The 22,953-nt window shown below is 48.5% G+C and overlaps 1 protein-coding gene across 1 annotated transcript in view; it reads left to right on the top strand.

Moving 5' to 3' along the window:
- The window catches only part of LARP1B (La ribonucleoprotein 1B), a 67,259-nt gene that overhangs the window by 11,815 nt on the left and 32,491 nt on the right, over window positions 1-22,953 (top strand). Inside the window, exon 5 of the mRNA XM_073572073.1 lies at window positions 4,575-4,660. Within this exon, the coding sequence (XP_073428174.1) occupies window positions 4,575-4,660 (86 nt within the window). The remainder of the gene's footprint in view (window positions 1-4,574; window positions 4,661-22,953) is intronic.

Genomic DNA, 22,953 nt, shown 5'->3' on the forward strand with positions numbered 1-22,953 from the left:
TATTTCTCTATGGAGCTCCCTTCACCATTGTCACAGATCATCAAGCACTTCTTACAATTTTTGGAAATCCCAGAGCTAAAATGCCTGCACGAATTGAACGATGGGGCCTACGTCTACAGGACTACAACTATAAAATTGTTCACAAACCTGGAAAATACAGCAATCCGGCTGATTATCTTTCAAGACATCCTACTAATGATATACCTGTGCATTCCTCCATTGAAGAATACCTACGTTTTGTTACAGATCATGCCGTGCCAAAAGCACTTTCTCTTGATCAATTTATAAATGAAACAACAAAAGACAAGACACTGTGCCCTAATACAAATCATCCAAAATCGAAGGTGGCATGAAATTCAAAAAGAAAAATTTCCTGATTCTGAGATCGATCTGAAAGAGTTAAAACTATTCTCAAACGTACGTGAGGAATTCAGTCACTGAAGAACACCTCATTCTTCGAGGTACCAAACTAGTTGTACCTAAGACTTTGTGTAACTTAGTCATACAGATAGCACATGAAGGTCATTTAGGAATTGTTGGCACAAAGAAGTTACTCAGAGAAAAAGTGTGGTTCCCAAATATGGATCACTTGGTGGAAGAAAAGATTAGACGCTGTTCTACTTGTCAAGTAATCACTCCATCATCAAACTTAGAGCCATTACAAATGTCTCCGTTACCCACTGCTGTCTGGGAGGAAGTGGCAGTCGATATATATGGACCATTGCCAAATGGCCAATACATTCTCGTAACAATTGATGAATATTCTCGATACCCTGTCATTTCATTTATCTCTTCAACATCTGCTAATAATGTCATACCAGAGCTGGACGACATTTTCTCGGCATATGGTATTCCAAGAGTGGTCAAAACAGACAATGGACATGTGTTTACACAATTTTCTGAATACTTGGGATTCAATCACAGGAAAATCACACCTTGCTGGCCGCAAGCCAATGGAATTGTGGAACGTTTTATGCGCACTCTGGGGAAACGTATCAAGGCAGCGAGTCTGGAGCACATCCCACTGAAACAGTCATTATACAAATTCATGCGTAATTACCGCAATACGCCACACTCCACTACTAATGCTGCTACAGCTCATTTAATGTTCAGCAGAACCCTGCGTATACGTCTCCCTGATGTGACCAGCCATCCCCGACCGAGTGACTCCTCAGTGGGATCCACAGATTTCTCCAACAAACAAGCCATGAAACGTTATGCAGACAGAAGGCGAAGGACAGTCAAGTGCCATCGAAAGAGGGAATGTCGTGGTGGTACGTCAAAGACCAACCAACAAGACCTCACCTGTATATGGTCCTGCAAAATATTATGTTACCAAAAGGAAAGGCAGCATGATCACAGCTGAACGAGATGGACACTCCATAACGCGAAATTCTTCATATTTTAAAGTCATACCGCAGAATGATGACAATGAACTCTCTTTGGAAGATTTGGTATCCGATGGTGGAGAGGACCAACAAGAGGTAGCTGGTCCATCAACAATGAACCCTTTCAATGAGCCCAGACGTTATCCTACACGAGAGAGAAGAGCTCCATCGAGGCTTATTGAAGTGTAACTACAGTTTTGTTTTGTTTTATTTGTTTCTCTGGTTTTAGAATTGAACAAATAAGACAAAACGGACATATGATTTCTTTGGACGTTTTCATGTTGCATTTATCAGTAATATAGATTATTTATAAAAAAAAAAAAAGGATGATGTAATGTATAATAATTAGATCTGTCTCTTTAAGCAAGCCAGACTTATGGGACTTGGAGGGTGGAGACAAGAGGCATGAGAAGGGAAGTTTCAGTTTCACTTCTGGGAGCATGGGAATGCAACTGTTATGCTGTGTGCTGGAGGACGAAGAATAAAACATATCTAAAGTTTAATACCTTGAATTCTTCATAACGTGTGGATATTACAACGGGCGCATGTGCTGTGCGCCCGCCGGCTGCAATTTCCTTTCATTCATTTTGATCACTGTGATAAACTCAGTGATCAAAATAGAATGAAAAGTAAATACACCCCCCGTTTATCACCCCCATAGGCAGGAACATCTAATAAAATAAAGAAATTATTTTTCCATTAGGGTTGGAAAGAGGGTTAGGGGTGGAATTAGGGTTAGGCTTGTGGTTAGGGGTGTGTTGGGGCTAGGGTTGAAGTTAGAATTGAGGGGTTTCCACTGTTTAGGCACATCAGCGGGTCTCCAAACGCAACATGGTGCAACCATTGATTCCAGCCAATTTTGCTTTCAAAAAGTCAAACTGTGCTCCCTCCCTTCCAAGCCCCAACGTGTGCCCAAACAGTGGTTTACCCCAACATATGGAGTATCGGCGTACTCAGAAAAAATTGCACAGCAACTTTGGGGGGTCTAACTTCTACTGTTACCCTTGGGAAAATAAATTGGGGGCTAAAAAATTTTTGTTGAGAATTTTTTTTCACGTCTGTTATAAACTTCTGTGAAGCACTTGGGTGTTTGAAGTGCTCACCAGGCATCTAGAGAAGTTCCTTGGGGGGGTCTAGTTTCCAAAATGGGGTCACTTGTGGGGGGGTTTCTATTTAGGCACATCAGGGGCTCTGCAAACGTAACAACGACCGCAGACCATTCCATCAAAGTCTGCATTTCAAAACGCCACTACTTCCATTCCGAGCCCTTACGTGTGCCCAAACAATGGTTTCCCCCCATATGGAAACCATTGTTTGGGCACACTGTACTCAGTACCCAGTGTACTCAGGACAAACTGGACAACAACTTTTGGGGTCCAATTTATCCTGGTACCCTTGTGGGGAAAAAAAAATTGCTGGCTAAAAATCTTTCAAAAAGTCAAATGGCACTCGTTCCCTTCTGAGCCCTGCCGTGTGCCGAAACAGTGGTTTATGACCACATATGAGGTATCAGTGTACTCAGAAGAAATTGCCCAACAAATTTTAGAATCCATTTTATCCTGTTGCCCATGTGAAAATGAAAAAATTGATGCTAAAAGAAAATTTTTGTTGGAAAAATTAATGTCCATTTTTTTTTCCACGTTGCTTTAGTTCCTGTGAATCACCTGAAGGGTTAATAACCTTCTTGAATGTAGTTTTGAGTAGCTTGAGGGGTGCAGTTTTTAGAATGGTGTCACTTTTGGGTATTTTCTGCCATATAAAGTGTGTGTGTGTGTGTGTGTGTGTGTGTGTGTGTGTGTGTGTGTGTCTTAGCTGAAGAGCCCGGGCATAGTAACTAACTGTGGTTAGTTATAACAAATTATAATTATCCTCCATCCCATAGTCCCGTGCCCATATACCCATCATACACATAAATGCCCTAAGCAGCTTCCGGTTGTAACAACTTCCATCCAGTTGTAACCGGTGACGTCACCGCACACCTCTTTCCATGTTAACCCTCAACACACCACTCCTCCTCAACACACACTCCTCTCACCTTTCACCATCTCCACTCACGTCCACTCACTTTCACTCCACATACGACCCTTTCTCTCACTCCGTCTCTCATACTCACGCAGTCATCGCCGCTGATCCACGATCACCGACATCTTCTGCCGGCGCCATCCTGGATCCAGACGTCCTCCACGCCGGCGACATGTTCTTGCAGCGACGCCATTTTGGATCGGCGAAATCCCACGATACTCAAGATGGCGTCGCCGCAAGAACATGTCGCCAGCGAGGACGACGTCGGGATCTAAAATGGCGTCGGCGAAAACTCGCGAGATTTCGCCGACGCCATTTTGGATCCCGATGTCGTCCACGCCGGCGACATGTTCTTCCGGCGACGCCATCTTGAGTATCGCGGGATTTCACGATACTCAAGATGGCGTCGCCGCAAGAACATGTCGCCGGCGTGGACGTCTGGATCCAGGATGGCGCCGGCGGAAGATGTCGGGGATCGTGGAGCATCGGCGATGACGGCGTGAGTATGAGATGGAGTGAAAGAAGGGGTCGTATGTGGAGTGAAAGAGTGAGTGGAGATGGTGAAAGGTGAGAGGAGTGTGTGTGTGTTGAGGGTTAACATGGCAAGAGGTGTGATGCTATCGCATCCTCCCGATGCGATAGCATCGGGCCATAATCTAGTCATACATATCCACGGACCCATAGTCCCGTGCCCATATACCCGTCATGCATGTCCTCCATCAGTCCAGTGCCCATATACTCATCACACATCCTCCATCCCATAGTCAACCATTATGACATGAGTGGCGAGGCTTGCAACCTATGATGAATCGGCATCGCCATGGCAACCATTATGACATCATAATGAGTGGCGGGGCTTGCAACCTATGATGAATCAGCGTCGCCATGGCAACCATTATTACATCATAATGAAGGGCGGGGCTTGATGCACACACTTTCCCCATTATGTAGATAGGGGCAAAATTGTTTGGTGAATTGCAACGCGTGGGGTTAAAATTTCGCCTCACAACATAGCCTATGACGCTCTCGGGGTCCAGACGTGTGACTGTACCAAATTTTGTGTCTGTAGCTGCTATGGTGTAGTTGCCAATCTTGGTCACACTCACACACTCTTAGATAGATAAATATATATAATCTCTCCCTGTTATGTGTTTAATTCCTAAGGCTTGTCTAAAAGTTTGCCAGCATTAAAATCTGAGCCATGGATTGAGGTGAAGAGAAGACCAGGAATGTCTCCAGTAAAACCAAAGGTATGCTGCAAAGCAAATCATGTTTGGGTGACATTATCATTGGAATAACACCTGGAAATGCATATAGTGTGCACTAAATATATTAAAACTAAATGCATGGAACCAGTGAACTCTGAATGCCATCTAGAGGAATTTACTCTCTCCATTACTCAATTGGCTGATCTGTTCTTGTGCACATGTTCCATATTGGTAAAGTACAATCCAGTAAAAGCTCACGGTAAGGCTAGTTTCACACTAGTGTTCGGCAGAGCTGTGGAGGGCTGCGTAGTTCCTCCGTTAAGCCCCGCCTACTGCCGCACCTCTTCCTTCAGCTTCACCTACGTCGGCATGCATCCTGCGTGTACCTTACCTTTAACATTGGGTATGCAGGCCATGCCGAATGTATGCATTTTGATGCGGTGCCGAACTGCGCCAAACGCAACATGTTGCGGTCGGCGCAGCGGTAAAACGACGCATCCGCATACGATCGCATGGCCTGCGTACCCAATGTTAAATATGGGGTACACGGGACTCATGCCGATGGAGGAGGAGGTCCGCCACTGGGCGGGGCTTAACAGAGGAACTACCCAGCTCTGCCGAATGCTAGTGTGAAACTACCCTAAATTTTTTTTTAACCTGTTTAATGAGGGATTGCAACCTCTAAATCTGAGTTTCCTTGGTTAATGGAATAGGCTGAAATTTAGGTTGTCAAAGCAAACTTGCCTATTTGCAGATTCCTAAAATGACCTTGTATAATAAATACTAAGGCTTGAGTTTATTAATGGTTCATTTAAGGATAGAATGTAGCTGTACGCTTGTCATTCTTGAATCACAATTTGTACAGTGATAACCCATCATACAGCTATGTCATCAATATCTGATTCTTGGAGTGCTGTGTAACACCCTCGCTAATCAGCTGTTACCAGCCCCAGCAGTGGCCATAGGTAAGGGTATGTGCACACTTTGCGGTTTCTGCTGCGTTTCCGCAGCGATTTTGGCTCTGCAGAAACGCAGCAGATTCTGCTGCGTTGTACAGTACCTTTATTTCCTATGGAAATTTAAAAAAGCTGTGCACATGCTGCGTTTTTTCCCGCGGTTTTCAAAATGCAGCATGTCAATTGTTTGGTGCAGAAACGCTGCAGTTTTACACCTCATCCATTATGAGGTGTAAAACTGCAGGACAAAGTCCTGCGGATTTACCTGTGGTTTTCTCTACAAAATCTGCAGAGACAAAAAACTATGTGTGCACATACCCTAAACCATCGACATAGCCGTTGGTGTGGCTCCATAAACTTTAGTGACTGCTTCCAGGAACTGCACATTGTCTCAGATAAAATACTTTAATTGTGCCTGCATACTTTTTACACTAGCATCACTTTTCTTAACCCCTTAACCGCTAACACTCCTTTTTAACGGCAGCAGTTAAAGGTACGTATTCCTCAGCCCTGCTTTAATAGTTCTGAGAAATAAAAGTATAGCGCCCCACAGCGTCAGGGAAATCTCAGGTCTCAGATCCCGGAGAACCCGATTCGGGTTGGTTATACTGTCCCCAGTCTTGTGATCGCCATTTTTCATGGAATAGCGGCTACCACAAAAAATCCAATTTCCAGGTCACCACCTGACAGCACATTGGAGGATGTCCTTCTCATCTGTAGTGGGACAGGAAACCACGAGAGTTTAAAAGGATCCTCCCCTTCCCATCCCTCAGTGTGTTTCCTGTCCCACTGCGGATGGGAACGACGAGAGAGGATCCGGGCCGTTCCATGCAGATGGTCAGGATCGGGGGGGGCTCAGCCTCACCCTTCCTACCTGATAAGATCTGCGGCTGAAACCCGATGTAGGGTCCCTCAGCTTCTCCGGTGTAGCGCTGCTCCCGGACGCGGGGTCGCTTCCCCCTGACGGGGGCTCTCGACCCTGGACGCCACCACCGCAGACCGCCACTGGGGTTCCAGGGCCCGCAAGCAGTCCATCTACAGCAGACTACCGCCGGGTGACTCCGTTGTGTCCGGAGGGCGGGAGCGTGCTGTAGCAGGCGCGCGTCAGCCTCCTGCCCCACCGGAGGACAGGCCAGAGGCCGGGGGCGCGTCACTTCCGGTGCACGCGTCACTGCCGACCAGACGCAGTACTTCCGGCCACGCCGCTGTCGGGACACCTCAGGCAGTGACCGCCCGGTACTGAGCACACCGCGGCGGCATCGTCTCATCAGGAGAAGGGCAGGCGTCCGGAGATTGGAGCGGCAGCGACAATAGAGGCGGTATGCAGCTCTGCTCCACAGGGCAGGTGGCAGGGGGAGCCTGTCACCACTCACATGTATGTGTCTCCTCAGCAGTAAGCGACTTCCATCACCATCAGCATGGAGGACCAGGCAAAGACGGAAGCAGGAGCAGAGTGCCAGGGTCACGTGAGTAAACTCTGAAGAGGTCACTGGAGGGCCCCGTAAGAATAAACCCCATAGAACCCGTATTTTCCTCTTCGCCACGACAGCACCCACTGAGAGAGGGGACAGGAAACCTACAGAGATAAATGGGGCGGTCCCCCTCGCTCCCTCAGTTTGGTTTCCTGTTCCTGGAAAGGAACCTGCAGAAGAGGATACCTGGTCTGGTAGCTGCCTGCGTGCAGAATATGAGCAGCAGGGGCCCCAGGACTGGAGGCAGCGTCGGGCGGAGAGGTGTATTTTCCCCCCCCCCCCGAGCTGGTAATGCAGGTGAGGCCGGAGGTGAGTGGTGCCAAGGCTCACTGGGGAGGACATGGCTATACCCCCCCCCCCCCCCCCTGAGGAGGGCGTATTACAAATACCAATGGGATACCGGGGTTGATGGCTGCGCCCCCCCCCGAAGAAGCAGAAGAGCTCGAGCGTTTGTGCTGGGCAGCGCTACCGGGGGTCATACCTGCGGCAGGGGTTAATGGAGAAGGTCCCCGTGTGTTGGTGGCGGGGTGCAGATACGCGGTGGGCACCGCCAGACGGCCGCCGCATCAGTACTCCGCTGTGAGCGAGCGTTCCCCAGGTGAGGCAACCCGGAAGTGGTAAGAGGACTTCCGGGGTCAGGACAGGAGGCAGAGATCGCGGGAGAACGCCCGCGCATGCGCAGAAGCAAAAAAAAAAAAAAATGGTGGACGAAAAAAAAAAAGAGGAGCAGCTATAGCAGAGGCTATAAAAAGAAGCCACAGACACAGCGCTAGTGCGCAGTCATGTCATCCATAGATGACCCAGCTTCGCTCCCGTTAGGTCAGCCAGTGGAATCCCCGCATGGCAGTAGACAAAGCAGTGCTACAAGGAGAAGAAGTGGCAGTTCCAGGAAGGAACCTAGTGGACCTTCCAGGCAAGATGAGCCCTTGGAGAAAAAGCGTAAAGAAAAGAAGTCGTCCCATGCCTCGCCTCAGCCGGGGTCGCGGACCTTGCAGCCGGTAGTTTGCTGACGAAACTCACGGGTGAGTGTTTTTTGGTCAGAATAAATAATTGATGGCCTTCTTTTTCTGGTCCATACCCCCTTTAGGCCAAAAGGACGGAGAAGGCGAAAAATAGTGTGCCTTATGTTCTCAGCCCCTCCCAGATGGCCACCCTAAGAGATTATGCCAATCGTGTACTGAGGAGGCCTTACAGGAGGAATCCTCACGAAAGGAGGATATCCGGGCGATGATTAGAGAGGAGCTACGGGCCTTAGGCGGTTCCAGTAGTTTGGGGGGTCACTCCTCCGTGAGAGAGATATATTCGTCAAGAGGAGGAGCCTCGCCGGCGTCAAAATCGCCGTCAGAAACCGGGGAACTAGATTCCGATAGATCCCAGGAATACCCTTCCTCAGAGGACGAGGACCAAACGTGTTTCCCCACACAGTGTCAGTAATTTAGTGAAATCTGTCCGAAATACCATGGGGTTACCAGAGAGTAAGGACCCCAAGACTCCACAAGACATAATGTTTGCAGGCATTTCCCGTAGAAAAGTCCGGGCATTCCCAGTTGTCCCAGCTGTAAAAGAGCTAGTTAAAAGGGAGTGGGAAAAACAAGGTCAGAGAACCTTCCTCCCATTAACGTCAAAACGTAAGTACCCATTTGACGATGAGGAATTAACAGCCTGGTCGAGAGCCCCCAAGGTGGATGCGGCAGTGGCCTCTACCTCTCGTAGATCCTCCCTGCCGGTAGAGGGTTCAGGAACTTTGGCTGACTCTTTGGATCGTAAAACCGATACATTCCTTAAACGATCTTGGGAAGCATGTACGGCAGCTTTTAAGCCCGCAATAGCAGCCACGTGCACGGCAAGGTCAATGTTGGTGTGGCTGAATGACCTAGAGGACAATATTAAGAATGGAGTAGCTAGGAATAGACTCCTTTCCTCTATGCCCCTCATTAAGGGAGCAGCGGCCTTCCTCTCCGACTCCTCCGCGGACTCTCTCCGGTTGTCGGCTAGAGCAGTAGGGCTAACCAATGCAGGCCGGCGGGCCTTATGGTTGAAAGGGTGGAAAGGAGACACGCAAACAAAAACTAGACTGTGTGCTATACACTGCCAGGGTAAGTACCTGTTTGGCACGGAACTGGATGAGATCTTAACAAAAGCGGGGGAGAGAAAGAGGTTTTCCTAACCCGTATGTTCCGTTTAACAGGAGGGCCTACAGGAAGCTGCCGTTTGGCAAAAAGAAGGACTTTAGACCCCAGGACCGCTGGGGAAATAAGGACCCCAAACAAAGGGGCAACCTATTCAGGAAACGTCCCTTCAGGGGAGACAGGTCCCGATAAAACCACTACACCGGTAGGTGGCAGACTATTAAAATTCAGCCACCAATGGGAGAAGGTGACATCAAACCCATGGGCCATGAATATTGTGTCATCAGGCCTAAAATTAGAATTTGTTCGGTATCCACCGAACTCCTTCCTATTGACTTCCATGAAGTCCCAGACACAGCAGGAAGCACTGGAGATAGAGATTGCAGTACTGCTAACTAAACAGGTCCTGGTAGAGGTCCCAGGGGACGAAATGGGAATGGGCTTTTATTCTCTATTTTTAGTCCCAAAACCAGATGGCTGTTATAGGACTATAATAAACTTAAAGAAGCTTAATACCTTCTTGAAGCTGAGGCCGTTTAAAATGGAGTCGATTAAGTCTGCAATAAAACTTTTGTTCCCCAGGTGTTATATGGCAGTCTTGGACCTAAAGGACGCCTATTACCATCTCCCCATATATCGAGGGCACCAGAGGTTCCTGCGGGTAGCAGTCTGGTTCAAAGGTCGGATTCAGCATTTCCAGTTTAGGGCAATGCCATTCGGGCTATCCATGGCTCCTCGGGTATTTGCCAAATTGATGCTGGAAGTGATGTCGTATGTAAGGCTGAATGACACCCTAGTTGTCCCTTACTTAGATGACCTACTCATAGTGGGAAATTCTGTTTCACAGTGCGAAGCGAGAATAGCTAAGATTCTCATCCCTACAAACACTAGGCTGGCTAATTAACTGGGAGAAGTCCAGACTAGAACCAGTAACCTGTCAGAGGTTTCTAGGCCTGCAAGTTGACTCTGTAACTGAGGAGTGCTTTCTGCCAAACGCCAAAGCGATGGCCATAATTGATAAGATACAGAATACTACAGGAAGACCCGTAATATCATTGAGACAGGGTATGTCCTTGCTGGGGTCCCTGATATCGTGCATTCCAGCGGTGCAATGGGCTCAGTTCCACTCCAGAGAACTACAGTGGGCTATTCTGCAGGAAACAGACTGCAGGGGCGGTTGGAAGGGAAGATGTCCCTATCGCCCGAGGTGGTTAAAATCCCTAAAATGGTGGTTAAATCCTTCCAATTTATCGAAGGGAGTGCAATGGTGGGTGACTCCCTCCAAAATACTCACTACGGATGCCAGCCCCTTAGGTTGGGGGGCCCACCTAGAGGAGCACATGGTACAAGGCTGGTGGCGTAATGATGAAATAGAAACCTCCTCTAATGTAAAGGAGCTAACAGATTTTCTATGCGATATCTCATTTTCTTCCGCAGTTAAGGGGCACCCACGTGGGAATCCAAACAGACAATACCACCGCAGTGGCCTATATAAACCGGCAAGGAGGCACGCGGTCAGGACCATTGATGTCTATCGCGGGAAAGATCCTAGAAATAGCCAAGGTACATCTTCTCTCCTTGTCAGCGCTCCACATAAGAGGAGTAGACAACTCCCGAGCAGACTATCTCAGTCGCCAGACCCTATATCAGGGCAAGTGGGTCCTCAGCAGGCACGTCTTCGAAATGATAGCGTCAGAATGGGGCAGACCGGAGATAGACCTATTCGCGACCAGAGCCAACAGGCGCGTAAGAAGGTTTGCTTCACTCTTCAGGTCAGACAACCCAGACATTCTAGATGCCCTCCAAGCACCCTGGACATTCCAGCTAGCCTATGCCTTCCCTCCAATGGTTCTACTACCAACAGTAGTCAGGAAGATAAGACAGGAGAGGGCGAGGGTCATCTTGATAGCCCCGTTTTGGCCAAAAAGACCGTGGTTTTCATGGCTGAGAGCCATGTCACTAACCGACCCATGGATCCTGCCGCTGCACCAGAATCTTCTCTCGCAGGGACCCTGCTACCATCCACAGGCCAAAGCCCTGCACCTAGCGGCCTGGAATTTGAAAGGGAGCTACTGAGGCAGAAGGGTTTCTCAAAGAACCTAATCAATACCCTGCTACAAAGTAGGAAGGAGTCCACAACAAAAATATATGCTAAGGTGTGAAAGAAGTTCCTGGCCTTTCACCCAGCAAAACTAGCCGGTGAAGTACCCATTACGGCCATTCTAGAATTTCTACAAAGAGGCTGAGAATTGAGGCTCTCAGTAAGCACTCTAAAGGTCCACGTATCAGCCCTAGGAGCCCTATTTAACTATAACGTGGCAACAAATAGATGGGTGACCCGTTTTATCTCAGCTTGTCAATGGTCAGAACTGGTGCATATGCCTCAGCTACCAGCATGGAACCTTACTCTAGTTTTGGATGCTTTCACTCAGGCACCATTTGAGCCCATAAGCTCAGCATCAGTAAAGTGCCTCTCATTGAAAACTGCTATGCTAGTAGCCTTAGTATCGGCTAGGAGAGTGAGTGATCTTCACGCTCTATCAGTAGACCCTCCGTTCCTGTCAATAACACGAGACAGTCTGATTTTAAAGACAGACCCGGCCTACCTTCCCAAACGGGCAACTAAATTTCATAGATCTCAGGAGATATGCCTACCTTCCTTCTATGAGAACCCGTCAACACAGGACGAGGTGAAATATCACACTTTAGATGTGAAAAGAGCTGTGCTAGCCTACCTAGATAGGACCAGTCCCTGGAGGCAGAGTAGGTCTCTTTTTGTCTCCTTCCAGGGCAACAGGAAGGGGTCTGCAGTTACAACGGGCATGATATCCAGGTGGATTAGAGATGCGATCACAATGGCATATTTGGCAAAAGAAGAAGACCCTCCACTGGGGATTAAGGCGCACTCTACTAGAGCCATATCATCCTCCTGGGCCGAGAGGGCGAACGTCCCAATTGAACAAATATGTAAGGCTGCAACCTGGTCTTCTCCGTCTACCTTTTATAGTCACTATAGACTAGATTTGTCCTCTACCGAGGATCTAACTTTTGGTAGATCTGTCCTTAACACGGTGTGCCCTCCCAAGTGATTATCTCTGGAAATCTCTCAGTGGGTGCTGTCGTGGCGAAGAGGAAAAACCGGATTACTTACCGGTAATACTCTTTTTGTAGAGTCCACGACAGCACCCGCTCACTTCCCTCCCGTAAAGATTTTTTCACACATGGGTCTCCTTGGTGGTGGAGATTATGATTTAAGTTAGATATGTGATTAAACTTAGTAAGCTTAAAACTACATAGGGGTAAAATAGATGAATCGCCCAAACAATTTGACTTAAACATGTATGGCGGTTCCTCCGTTGTTCTCGGTAACACAAACTGAGGGAGCGAGGGGGACCGCCCCATTTATCTCTCTGTAGGTTTCCTGTTCCGGGGGCGGATCCCCTTTCTCAGTGGGTGCTGTCGTGGACTCTACAAAAGAGTATTACCGGTAAGTAATCCGGTTTTTATATGTTCTAGGGGGGAACCTCTACCTCTGAGAAAAAGGAGCCTAAACGGAAGGATAAGAAGTGTCCGGTCTGCTCTAAAAAGCTAAAGGACACGTGGCAGAAGACCCTTTGTGATGCATGTACAAAGCGTATAATGGGGGAAGAGCAGGCTACGTTTATGTCTAATATGAGAGCAATAATTAGGGATGAAGTGCAGGCCTCGATATCCGGCCTAGCCACCTCCCAGGCCCCGCAGGTGAACCCCCAGCCATCCAGGAAAAGACAGAGGGAGTCTGATGCGTCATCGGAAGGCATTCTGTCCGACTCTGACGCAGAGGAAGAGGAGACTAGAAAACACCCAGAAAGGGGGAGAAAATACTTGTTTTCGTCTGGGAATACGGACGAACTATTGGGAGCGGTGCGGCAGACTATGCAGATTGAGGAACCCCCTCCTTCCCTCTCAATACAGGACGAAATGTTTGGGGGATTACGCTCCCAGACTTCGATGGTCTTCCCAGTAAACACCCACATACAGGCAATGATACTGGAGGAGTGGGAGGAGGCAGAGAAGAGATTAACTATTCCCAGGGACATTAGGTCGCATCTACCATTCGACCCTGAGGAGGTTAAAGTCTGGGAAGAGATCCCTAAAGTTGATATTCCAGTAGCTAAAGTATCAAAGAAAACGGCAATTCCGTTTGAGGATTCCTCAAGCTTAAAGGAACCCCTAGATCGGAAGGCAGACGGGCTCTTAAAAAGGGCCTGGGAAAGCTCTGCAACGGTCATAAAGACAAATATAGCCGCGACATCGGTAGCACGCTCCATGCATCTGTGGATAGATGACCTAGAGGAGCATCTGTCAGACAGAACCCCGAGGGAAACAATCCTAAAATCACTCCCCTTGCTTAAGTTGGCTACGGGATTCTTGGCCGACGCCTCAGCAGAATCAGTTAGGTTCTCGGCCAGAAGCCAGTCCCTGTCCAACACAGCCAGAAGAGCTATCTGGTTGAAGAATTGGACAGGCGACATGCAGTCAAAAAATAAACTCTGCTCAATTCCTTTCTCGGGGGGGGGGGGGAACAGGGTCTTCGGGCCCGTGCTCGACGACATTTTAGAGAAGGCGTCGGATGGAAAAAAAGGGCTTCCCTGAGGAGAAACGTAAAAGATACCAGCCCTTTCGTAGGCCCCGTTACAACCAGAGAGCGGACTACGGGGAAAGGTAAAACGGGTAGATGGAGCTACCCCAAAGGAGGCGAGGGTAGAAATAGGAATAGAGAACATCTTTTCCGGCCCAGGGTCCAGCTCACGGAGGAAATGACGCCACCAGAGTAGGGGGGCGATTACTCAAGTTCCCGGGAGAGTGGCAAAAGGTCACCTCCAGCCCCTGGGTATTACAAGCCATCTCAAAGGGGTACAAAATAGAATTCAGCTCCCTACCCCCGAACAGGTTTCTGGTGACCAGTTCACGCCTCAGTGCAGCTTCCCCAATGTGGTTGGACATCCAAGATCTCCTAGACATGGAAGCAATTACTCCGGTCCCTGCCCAGGAGGAAGGCAGAGGACACTACTCGAGTCTCTTTGCAATAAAAAAAACCCTCTGGGGAAACCCGAACAATAATAAACCTAAAACCTCTGAACAAATGGGTGTCTTACAGGCGCTTCAAAATGGAATCGATAAGATCCACGATTCCTCTTCTGGTAAGGGATGTGGTAATATGCACTTTGGATCTAAAAAACGCATATTATCATGTCCCTATCCACCCGGATCACCAGAGATACCTCAGGTTTGCGGTCGAAAAAGATGGCACAATATACCACTATCAGTTTCGTTGCCTGCCCTTCGGCCTAGCATCGGCCCCGAGGGTCTTTACAAAAGTAATAATAGAGGTGGTGGCCTACCTAAGGGCCCGAAATATCACGGTGGTCCCATACTTAGACGACTTCCTATTTATAGCCGATTCAGCAGCCCAGCTCAGGATCGACTGTCAATCCTCAATCTCCACGCTGCAGAGTTTAGGATGGATAATAAATTGGGCAAAATCAGATCTCATACCCAAACCCAGAGTAAAATTCCTGGGGGTCATGTTAGACTCAGAAAAAAGGATGTCGTATCTACCAGCCGAGAAACAGACTTCAATGCCGAAGAAAATTCGTCAGTTCTCGAGAAATCAGGTATCGGTCAGAGATGCAATGAGGATCCTGGGGCTGATGACTTCTTGCATTTCCTGTGTCAGATGGAGTCAGTTCCACTCCTGCAACCTCCAACACGCAATTCTAACTTCCTGGGACAGAAGGCAGACTTCTCTGGACAGCAAGATACGGTTAACCCTCCGAGCCAGAGGATCACTTCTATGGTGGACCATTCCGAGAAACCTAAAAAGGGTGTCTCATGGGTTCAGTCCCCGGAGGTTGTAGTGACGACGGACGCAAGTCTATTTGGCTGGGGCGGACACGTCGCAGGAAAGTATTACCAGGGGCAATGGAGTCCAGAGGACAGCAGAAGATCCTCCAACGTCAGAGAACTACATGCGGTCTGGAAGGTGCTGCTCGTCGCCAGGCCCCACGTGAGCAACACGTCAAAGTCCTGTCAGACAACACCACAACAGTAGCCTTTCTCCGCCATCAAGGCGGACCAAGACATCCCACACTTCAGGCCTTAGCAGATCAGATTTTCAGATGAGCAGAGAGGGAAGTCCTCTCAATCTCGGCCGTACATCTGGAGGGCTCTCGGAACCAGATCGCAGACTTCCTCAGCAGGAGAAGGGTAAAGGCAACGGACTGGGAGCTCAACGACGATGTGTTCAGCAGCCTGTGCGATCGTTGGGGACAACCAGCGGTAGACCTGTTCGCGGACAAAGAGAACGCAAAGCTCACGACCTTCTACTCCCTGAACCCCCTGGGAAATCCGGCAGGAATAGATGCCCTATCAGTCTTGGAGCAGGGGTCTGTTGTATGCCTTCCCGCCCCTAGCCCTCATTCCACGGGTCCTCAGAAAAATCTGCGAGGACAGAGCCAGCGTTATATTGATAGTTCCTACTGGCCAAGAAGAAGCTGGTTTCCCCTACTCAGGAAGCTAGTGGGCGAGGAACCCTTTTTTCTACCAAGAAGGAAAGACCTCCTCCATCAGGGTCTGGTTCTGCATCAAAAACCGGAAGCTTTCCAGTTGTCAGCCTGGATCCTGAGCGGCAGGTCCTAAGGGCAAGAGGTCTATCGGACGAAGTCATTTCTACTCTACAAGCAAGTAGAAAACCCGTGACCGCGGCAATATATAATAAAATCTGGAAAAAAATTCTGCAGCTTTTGTGGGGAGGAGACAGTCGGAACTGACCAGCCTGACATCCCGAAAATACTCTACTTCTTACAGGAAGGGTTCAGGAAAGGCCTTAGACCCAGTACTCTGAGAGTACAAATATCAGCTTTGAGTGTAGTCTATGACACAGCCCTATCATCACACCCATGGGTAGCCCAGTTCTCGAGAGCGGTGCAAAGGCTTAAACCCCTAATTAGGAACAGCATACCATCTTGGGACCTTAACCTAGTCCTCAATACGCTTTGCAAACGGCCATATCAGATAGGGACAGAGATAAATATTCGTAATCTCTCTTAAAACAGCCTTCTTAGTGGCAGTCACCTCAGCCAAGAGGTTAGAACTGCAGGCCTTATCAACCCAGGATCCCTACTTACAGGTGTTCAGTGACCGGTTAGTGTTAAGACACGACCCGGCCTTCCTACCCAAAGTCGTCTCAAACGCCAACATGAATCAGGAAGTAGTACTTCCTTTTTTTCCAGTCTCCCAAAAATAGCAGGGAAAAAAGCTACCATAGCTTGGACGTAAAGGAAACTGTGCTCAGGTACCTGGATGCAACCAGACCCTGGAGACAGGATAGTAATCTTTTTGTCCAGTTTAGAGGTCCTAATAAAGGAAAAAAGCATCAAAATCGACAATAGCAAGGTGGATTAGGTCCACTATTAGCATAGCCTACAAATCACAGGGTCAAAGTCCCCCGGGGAACCTTAGAGCCCACTCAACCAGGGCCATGGCCGCTTCATGGGCAGAAAGGGGGGGCGCCTCGGCGGAGCAGATTTGCAGGGCTTAGTCTAGTCTTAGTACTTTCTCCAAACACTATAAACTAGACACAGCATCCACACAGCTGGCATTTGGGAGAAAGGTACTCCATGCAGTAGTCCCGCCCTAGGACCAATATTCTTTGGTACTACTCCAATGTGCTGTCAGGTGGTGACCTGGAAAACGGTAATTAGACCTACCGGTAACTGTGTTTCCAGGAATCCATCCTGACAGCACTGTTAGATCCCTCCCGATAATACTTTTCATACAACTGTGATGTAACATGTGTATGGAGAATGTTGGTTTAAATAAAATCTGTTTGCATCCATCCAGAGGTGTTACTTTGTGAAATCACTGAGGGATGGGAAGGGGAAGATCCTTTTAAACTCTCGTGGTTTCCTGTCCCACTACGGATGAAAAGGACGTCCTCCAATGTGCTGTCAGGATGGATTCCTGGAAACACAATTACCGGTAGGTCTAATTACCGTTTTCCCATTCATTTCTCTCTCCTCTATGATCTAAAATGCCCCTGCCCCCCCCCAGCTGTTACCTGGCAACAATAGATTTTTCCTATTGGTTTATTTTGATCACAGTGACAGACCCTATCGCAGTGATCAAAATAAAAAAATGGTAAATTAGACCCCCCCCCCTTTGTCACCCTCTTGGCTAGGTAAGAGTAATAAAATAAAAAAAATTTCATTCTTTGCAGTTAGGGTTGGGGTAAAAATTGATGGGTTTCCACTGCTTGGGTACATCAGGGGGTCTCCAAAAGTGACATGGCGCTCGCCATTGATTCCAGACAACTTTGTGTTCAAAAAGTCAATCTGTGCTACCTCCCTTCTGAGCCCTGCCATGCACCCAAACAGTGGCTTTCCTCCACAAACGGGGCATCTGCATACTCTGTAGAAATTGCACAAAAAATTGTGGTCCATTTTCTCCCATTACCCTGTGAAAGTAAAGTTTGGGTCAAAAGAAAATGTTAATTTTTTTTTTTCCCTTTAAACATTGCTTTAGTTCTCATGAACCTGAAGGGTTAATGTTCTGCCTTCATACACATTGACACGGTGTGCAATCTAGCATACAGCATAAACCACATTCTATCTTCCAAAATAAGTAGACTGTTTTCTGTAGTCTAACTTGTTTGTTGAAGAGTATAGAACATGCAGTAAAACTATAAAGAATACAAACTATATGGGTAAGTATTGGGCAGATGATCACACAGCTAACACAATTACCGGAAGTATTCAGTGTGGTGCAAATTTTACATAGAAACACACAGGTGTCTAATTACATCTACTGAGCACTGACTGCTATACAGCTAATATTTCTGTACAACACTTCATTGCAAGAAAAGATGTTACTCTTACCAGATATGCTTTACCCAGATAGCAACTCTAGTAGGGAGTTACAGGAGGACAGATAAACGTGTCCTTATGAAATACACAGAACAAAATGGCATCTTCATTCCAGAATACATTGCTTCAATCCCATAGTGCAACACTTCTGTTAAAGACACAGGCTGTAAATGCTATTTAAGACACATCTATAAATTCAGCCACCACTAGATGGTGCAAACTAAACCAGCACATAATGCAAACATATTCACCCTATTCAGAGGGCAGAACAGTTAATAAACTTCTTGAATGTGGTTTTGAGCTCCTTGAGGGATTCAGTTTTTACAATGGTGTCACTTTTGGATATTTTCTGTCATATTGACCCCCTGAAACTTGCTTCAAATATGAGGTGGTCCCAAAAAAAAAAAAAAAATTGTTTGAAAAATGAGATCACTGCTCAACTTTTAACCCTTCTAACTTCCTAACAAAAAATAATGGTTTCCAAAATTGTGCTGATGTAATGTTTCCATTTGGAAAATGTTGTTTCTCCTTCACCTCATTGGGGAACACAGGACCATGCGTGTATGTGGCTGCCACTAGGAGGCTGACATTAAGTGAATACAAAGTTGGCTCCTCTGGATTATACACCTACCACTGGCTCCAGCCCGAACCAGTTCATGATTGGTGTCCGTAGGAGGCACAGGGGTCTTGTCTTCAGACCATGATTTTTTTTTTTTTCATTTTTATTTAATTTTTTTTATGCCTTTTTTTACTTTTTACTATTTTCTACAAGGAATATAGGGGCAACAGATTCTTTCAAGGGACCGATCTCAAAAACCAACAGGTGAGAACGTGGAGTGTCACCACCACGTACCCCCTCCTGTACCGTGCAAGCCAGGCCTGAGCTCTTTTTAGGTGCGACTGTTCCCTTCAGGGTGCCAATCACCCCACACCAGCAACAGACGGGAACATGTCTCCATGTACGCCCTTCTGTAGCCAGGCTACAGCCAGACAGAAGCCCTGATCCCATCCTAGGGGAGATAACCCCTGGAATGTACAGAGGCACCGTTCGTGTCCGTGCAGCCCCCACTGCATCACCACTGATTGAACTGCGGTGATGGAAGGATGCGGATGGTCCCTCTCCACCTCCCTGATAAAGGGATGGTGGATTGGGCGTCCCTACACTGTCCATACCACAGCTGTGACCTGGAGTGGTAGCTCTGTTTTTTTTTTTTTTTCCCACCATCAGCGGCGCTTCTACTCCGGAGGTGAGTATCTGGGTCCGGGGGAGGCTCCTGCAGCGTGTTAGTGGCTTTCCCGGCCGGCACCGGCAATTTAGTCCCCGGCTTCGGCCTGTGCTAGGCTGCAAACCTGTAGCTCCGCCCACAAGTGAGCGTCTCTCCGGTGGCCCTACTCACATGCTTGGCGCTTCTCGCTCATTGTGAGGTTACCTTCTCTATCTCGGCAACCATCTTTAGTGAGGAAGGAGAGGCCAGATGATGGCACAACACTATGCAAGGCAACCTGTCTGGCACCCGATTTCTGACTGCAAGCCTACCATAATCCAGCGGTTCCCTGACATAAGGCTGTGACCCAGGAGTACCGCCCACAGGGCCTTGGGTAAGTGCTGTACTGCCATATACCCACTGGCTCTTTTTTTGGCAGAGCTGGGCTGCCATACACATAGTGCAGTTGTCCTGCAGAGCTGCACTGTCTTACAGGTGCTGTTATACCACTAGTCTTTCCTGCAGTATATATTTGGACATTAGCCATTTCTGTCCCATATTGGGCAAGAGTACAGCATGTCTTTTCCTAAAACATCCAAGAGGGCTAACACAGTGGTCTTCCCCTCATGTACCACCTGTCAGGTTTGATTGCTGCGTGGACCGAATACTCCACTTTGTGAAGCCTGCAACCCCGAACACGCTCAAGAACCCTCTGCCACGACCAATCCCAGTGTACCTATTCTCCATCATTGGGCTTTGTCACTCACAGTCCATGGCTTCTTTAGCCAAAGCAATCGAGTCCCTTCAGGATTCCTCCAGGGGTAGTGGCATCAGTCTGCCTGTCTTACAGGGTTCCCCTACATCGGAGACACAGGCATCTAGAAAACTGACATAACACATCTCTTGGGCCTTCTAGCGCCTCAGCATCCGTGAGCTCCGTTTCTAGCTCCCCCCTCGCCAGAGGTTGGTCGCGAACAGAATTCGTAGTACGTGTCTGACTGGCCCCTTGAGCTGGACTCGCCGGGTTCTCAGGTGATGATGGATAGTCTCATAGAGACCGTCAACCAGACTCTAAAGGTTAATGAGGAATCTGCCTCTACCCTGGATCAAACAGTGTCCTTCAATCATCCCAAGTTCCAGGACACAGAGGTGGCATAGGTCAGAAGCCCCTTTTGGCAAGATACCCTTTCCCATCTGATTTGCGTAAGCATTGGGCAAAATCCCCTCTAGTGGGTCCACCCATATCTCTTTGCCTCCAAAACCCTCCTATCCTTGCCAGATGGATCCTCCATTAAAGATCCCATGGACCGCCTGATACAGTCTTGCCCATTCGGTCTTTAAGGCTTCAGGCTTGACACTCTCCCTCCTTTGCCGCAACATGGGTAGCTAAAGCCATGGTAGCCTGGGCAGATTCTCTGATTAGGGCCATACAGAGTAGTGATCTTCCCCCAGAGGCAGCAGAGCTGGCCAATCAGCTAACAGCGCTGCGCTTGCGGTATCAGATGGGTGCTGTGGCTCAGGGAATGGTGAGCAGACTCTGCATCCAAGAAGTCCCTAACTGCTCTGCCTTACCAGAGTGGCTGCTTGTTCAGAGAGGCTGGACCAGCTTTTCTCTTACACCACAGGTGAGAAGAGTAAGTTCCTCCCCCCAGCAGAAAGGCAACCTTTTTGCCACCAGCTGCAGACACGTTTCCGGTCCTTTTGCAGCAATCCTGTTTGGTCCTCAGGCCTCATGCAAAACCAACCAGTCATGGAGAAGCTGTGCCAAGCAATCCAGATCTAAGGGATTCAGGTCCCAGAGTTTATTGACCAAATGACGCATGGTCTGGTCGACACAGCTTTGCCATGTCTGGCTCTCTCATTCACAATGAATGGATCAGGGACCTGCTGTCCTCCAGATACAAAATAGAATTTGCTTCTCCCCCCCCCCCCCCCCCCCACGGTTCTTTCCCCAATCGTCCTCCCAAAGCTGAGGTGCAGGCTCGGTCCTTTTACCAAAACATCGAGTCACTCCGCCAAGGTGGCATTTGTCATGATCCAGGCTGGATCTGACAGTTTAAATGCACAAAGTAAACTTTTTTTTTTCCTTTGGCTGTGTGCCAAGGTGTGGCTTTGCCCCTGGTGGCCATTGGGGTCATTGCACTGTGGTGATTTCAGTTCTGGTTTCCCCCCGGTGGCCATTAGGGTCATTGCACTTTGGTTACCTTAGTTTGTGCACGTAATTATTAAACAGGTGTGATTGCTCTATAAAAGTGTCAGGTGTGGTAATCACTGTTGGTGATGGGTCTTCAGTTACAAGCAAGCCTGGGTGAAGGAGAGTCCTGGGCAGCCCAGTCAGTCCTGGAGTAGCAGCTATGGTGTCTGCAAGGAGGGCTGGCATAGCGTGGTGGAGTTGCAGCTCTGGTGTCTGCAAGGAGGGCTGGCGTTGCTTGGTGGAGTGGCAGCTATGGTGTAGAGCTGCACTCAGGATGCTGGACTCGGTTGTGGAAAGCTGAACTCAAGGATGCTGGACTTTTTGGCAGAAAAGCTGGACTCCTTTTCTGGACGGTTTGCTCCAAGGTTGCACTATAGTGCAGGATCCGGTTGGAGGAAAAGATGCATGCAGGTGGTGGGCTCTGTTGCTGGAAGTGTAAGCAACTGAGCAAAGCTAAGTCGTGTTTCCCCTGTATTATCTTTTCCTTATGTGTCTTTTAGTGTAGTGGTGGGATTAGTTTCCGTACCGACCATTTCCCTAGTGAGTGTTTAGGTCAGGGCGAGTCAGGGTTTTTAGGTTCCTGATCATCACCCGGTGCGGAACCGGCCTAGGGAACTTTAGGAGTGTAGAGACACTGACTCGGGTGAGTGCAGGAGGTCTCCACGTCCCCGTTCCCTATCGCAGGGCCACCATTGTTGTTGCTACCCATGTTTTCCCTTATTGTTTAAATTTGCCTTACTGGAGGCGGGGTTTCCAGATTTTCGTGTATTACCTAAATTCGCCTGTCGGAGGTGGCGTATCCAGCTGCGCGTTTTATTATTTAAATTCGCCCCACTGGTGGTGGTGTATCCAGGGTCACGCATGTCATCTAAATCCACCCTGCTGGAGGCGCTGTGTCCAGCCACGCATGACCGTGACAGCAGTATTACTCCGGTTCCAGAAAACGAGAGATTCAAGGGGGTTCCGAAGAAGGATGGAACAGTGAGGCCCATCCTGGACCTAAAGCTCCTGAACAAATATGTCGAGGTCTGCCACTTCAGGATGGAGTCCCTTCGTTCCATCATCTCTTCGATGGAGAAGGGGAGTTCTTAGCTTCCATCAATATCCGGGATGCTTACCTTCATATCCCGATATTTATTTATGAATTGTTTTTTTTTTTTTTTTCCCCCTCACCAGAGGTTCCAGTGCTTTGCTGTCCGCGAGGAACCTTTCCAGTTCACAGCTTGCCCTTCGGCCTTGCCTCACCCCCAGGATGTTCACAAAGGGCATGGCAGCCGTCTTGTCCATTCTGCACCCTTGGGGCCTGGTCGTTTTGCCGTAACTAGACTACCTCCTGATCAAGGGGCTGTCCTTCCAGGCCTGCGCGGAGTGCGTCCACATTACGTTGGATACATTTTCTCGCCTGGGCTGGCTAATAAACTTGAACAAGTCTTCCCCATCCCAGCTCAGCAAATTTTCCTTCTTGGGGATGAC

Source organism: Dendrobates tinctorius, unplaced genomic scaffold (assembly GCF_039654945.1).
Source record: "Dendrobates tinctorius isolate UK_male_01 unplaced genomic scaffold, ASM3965494v1 ptg000030l, whole genome shotgun sequence".
Classification (NCBI taxonomy): Eukaryota; Metazoa; Chordata; class Amphibia; order Anura; family Dendrobatidae; genus Dendrobates; species Dendrobates tinctorius.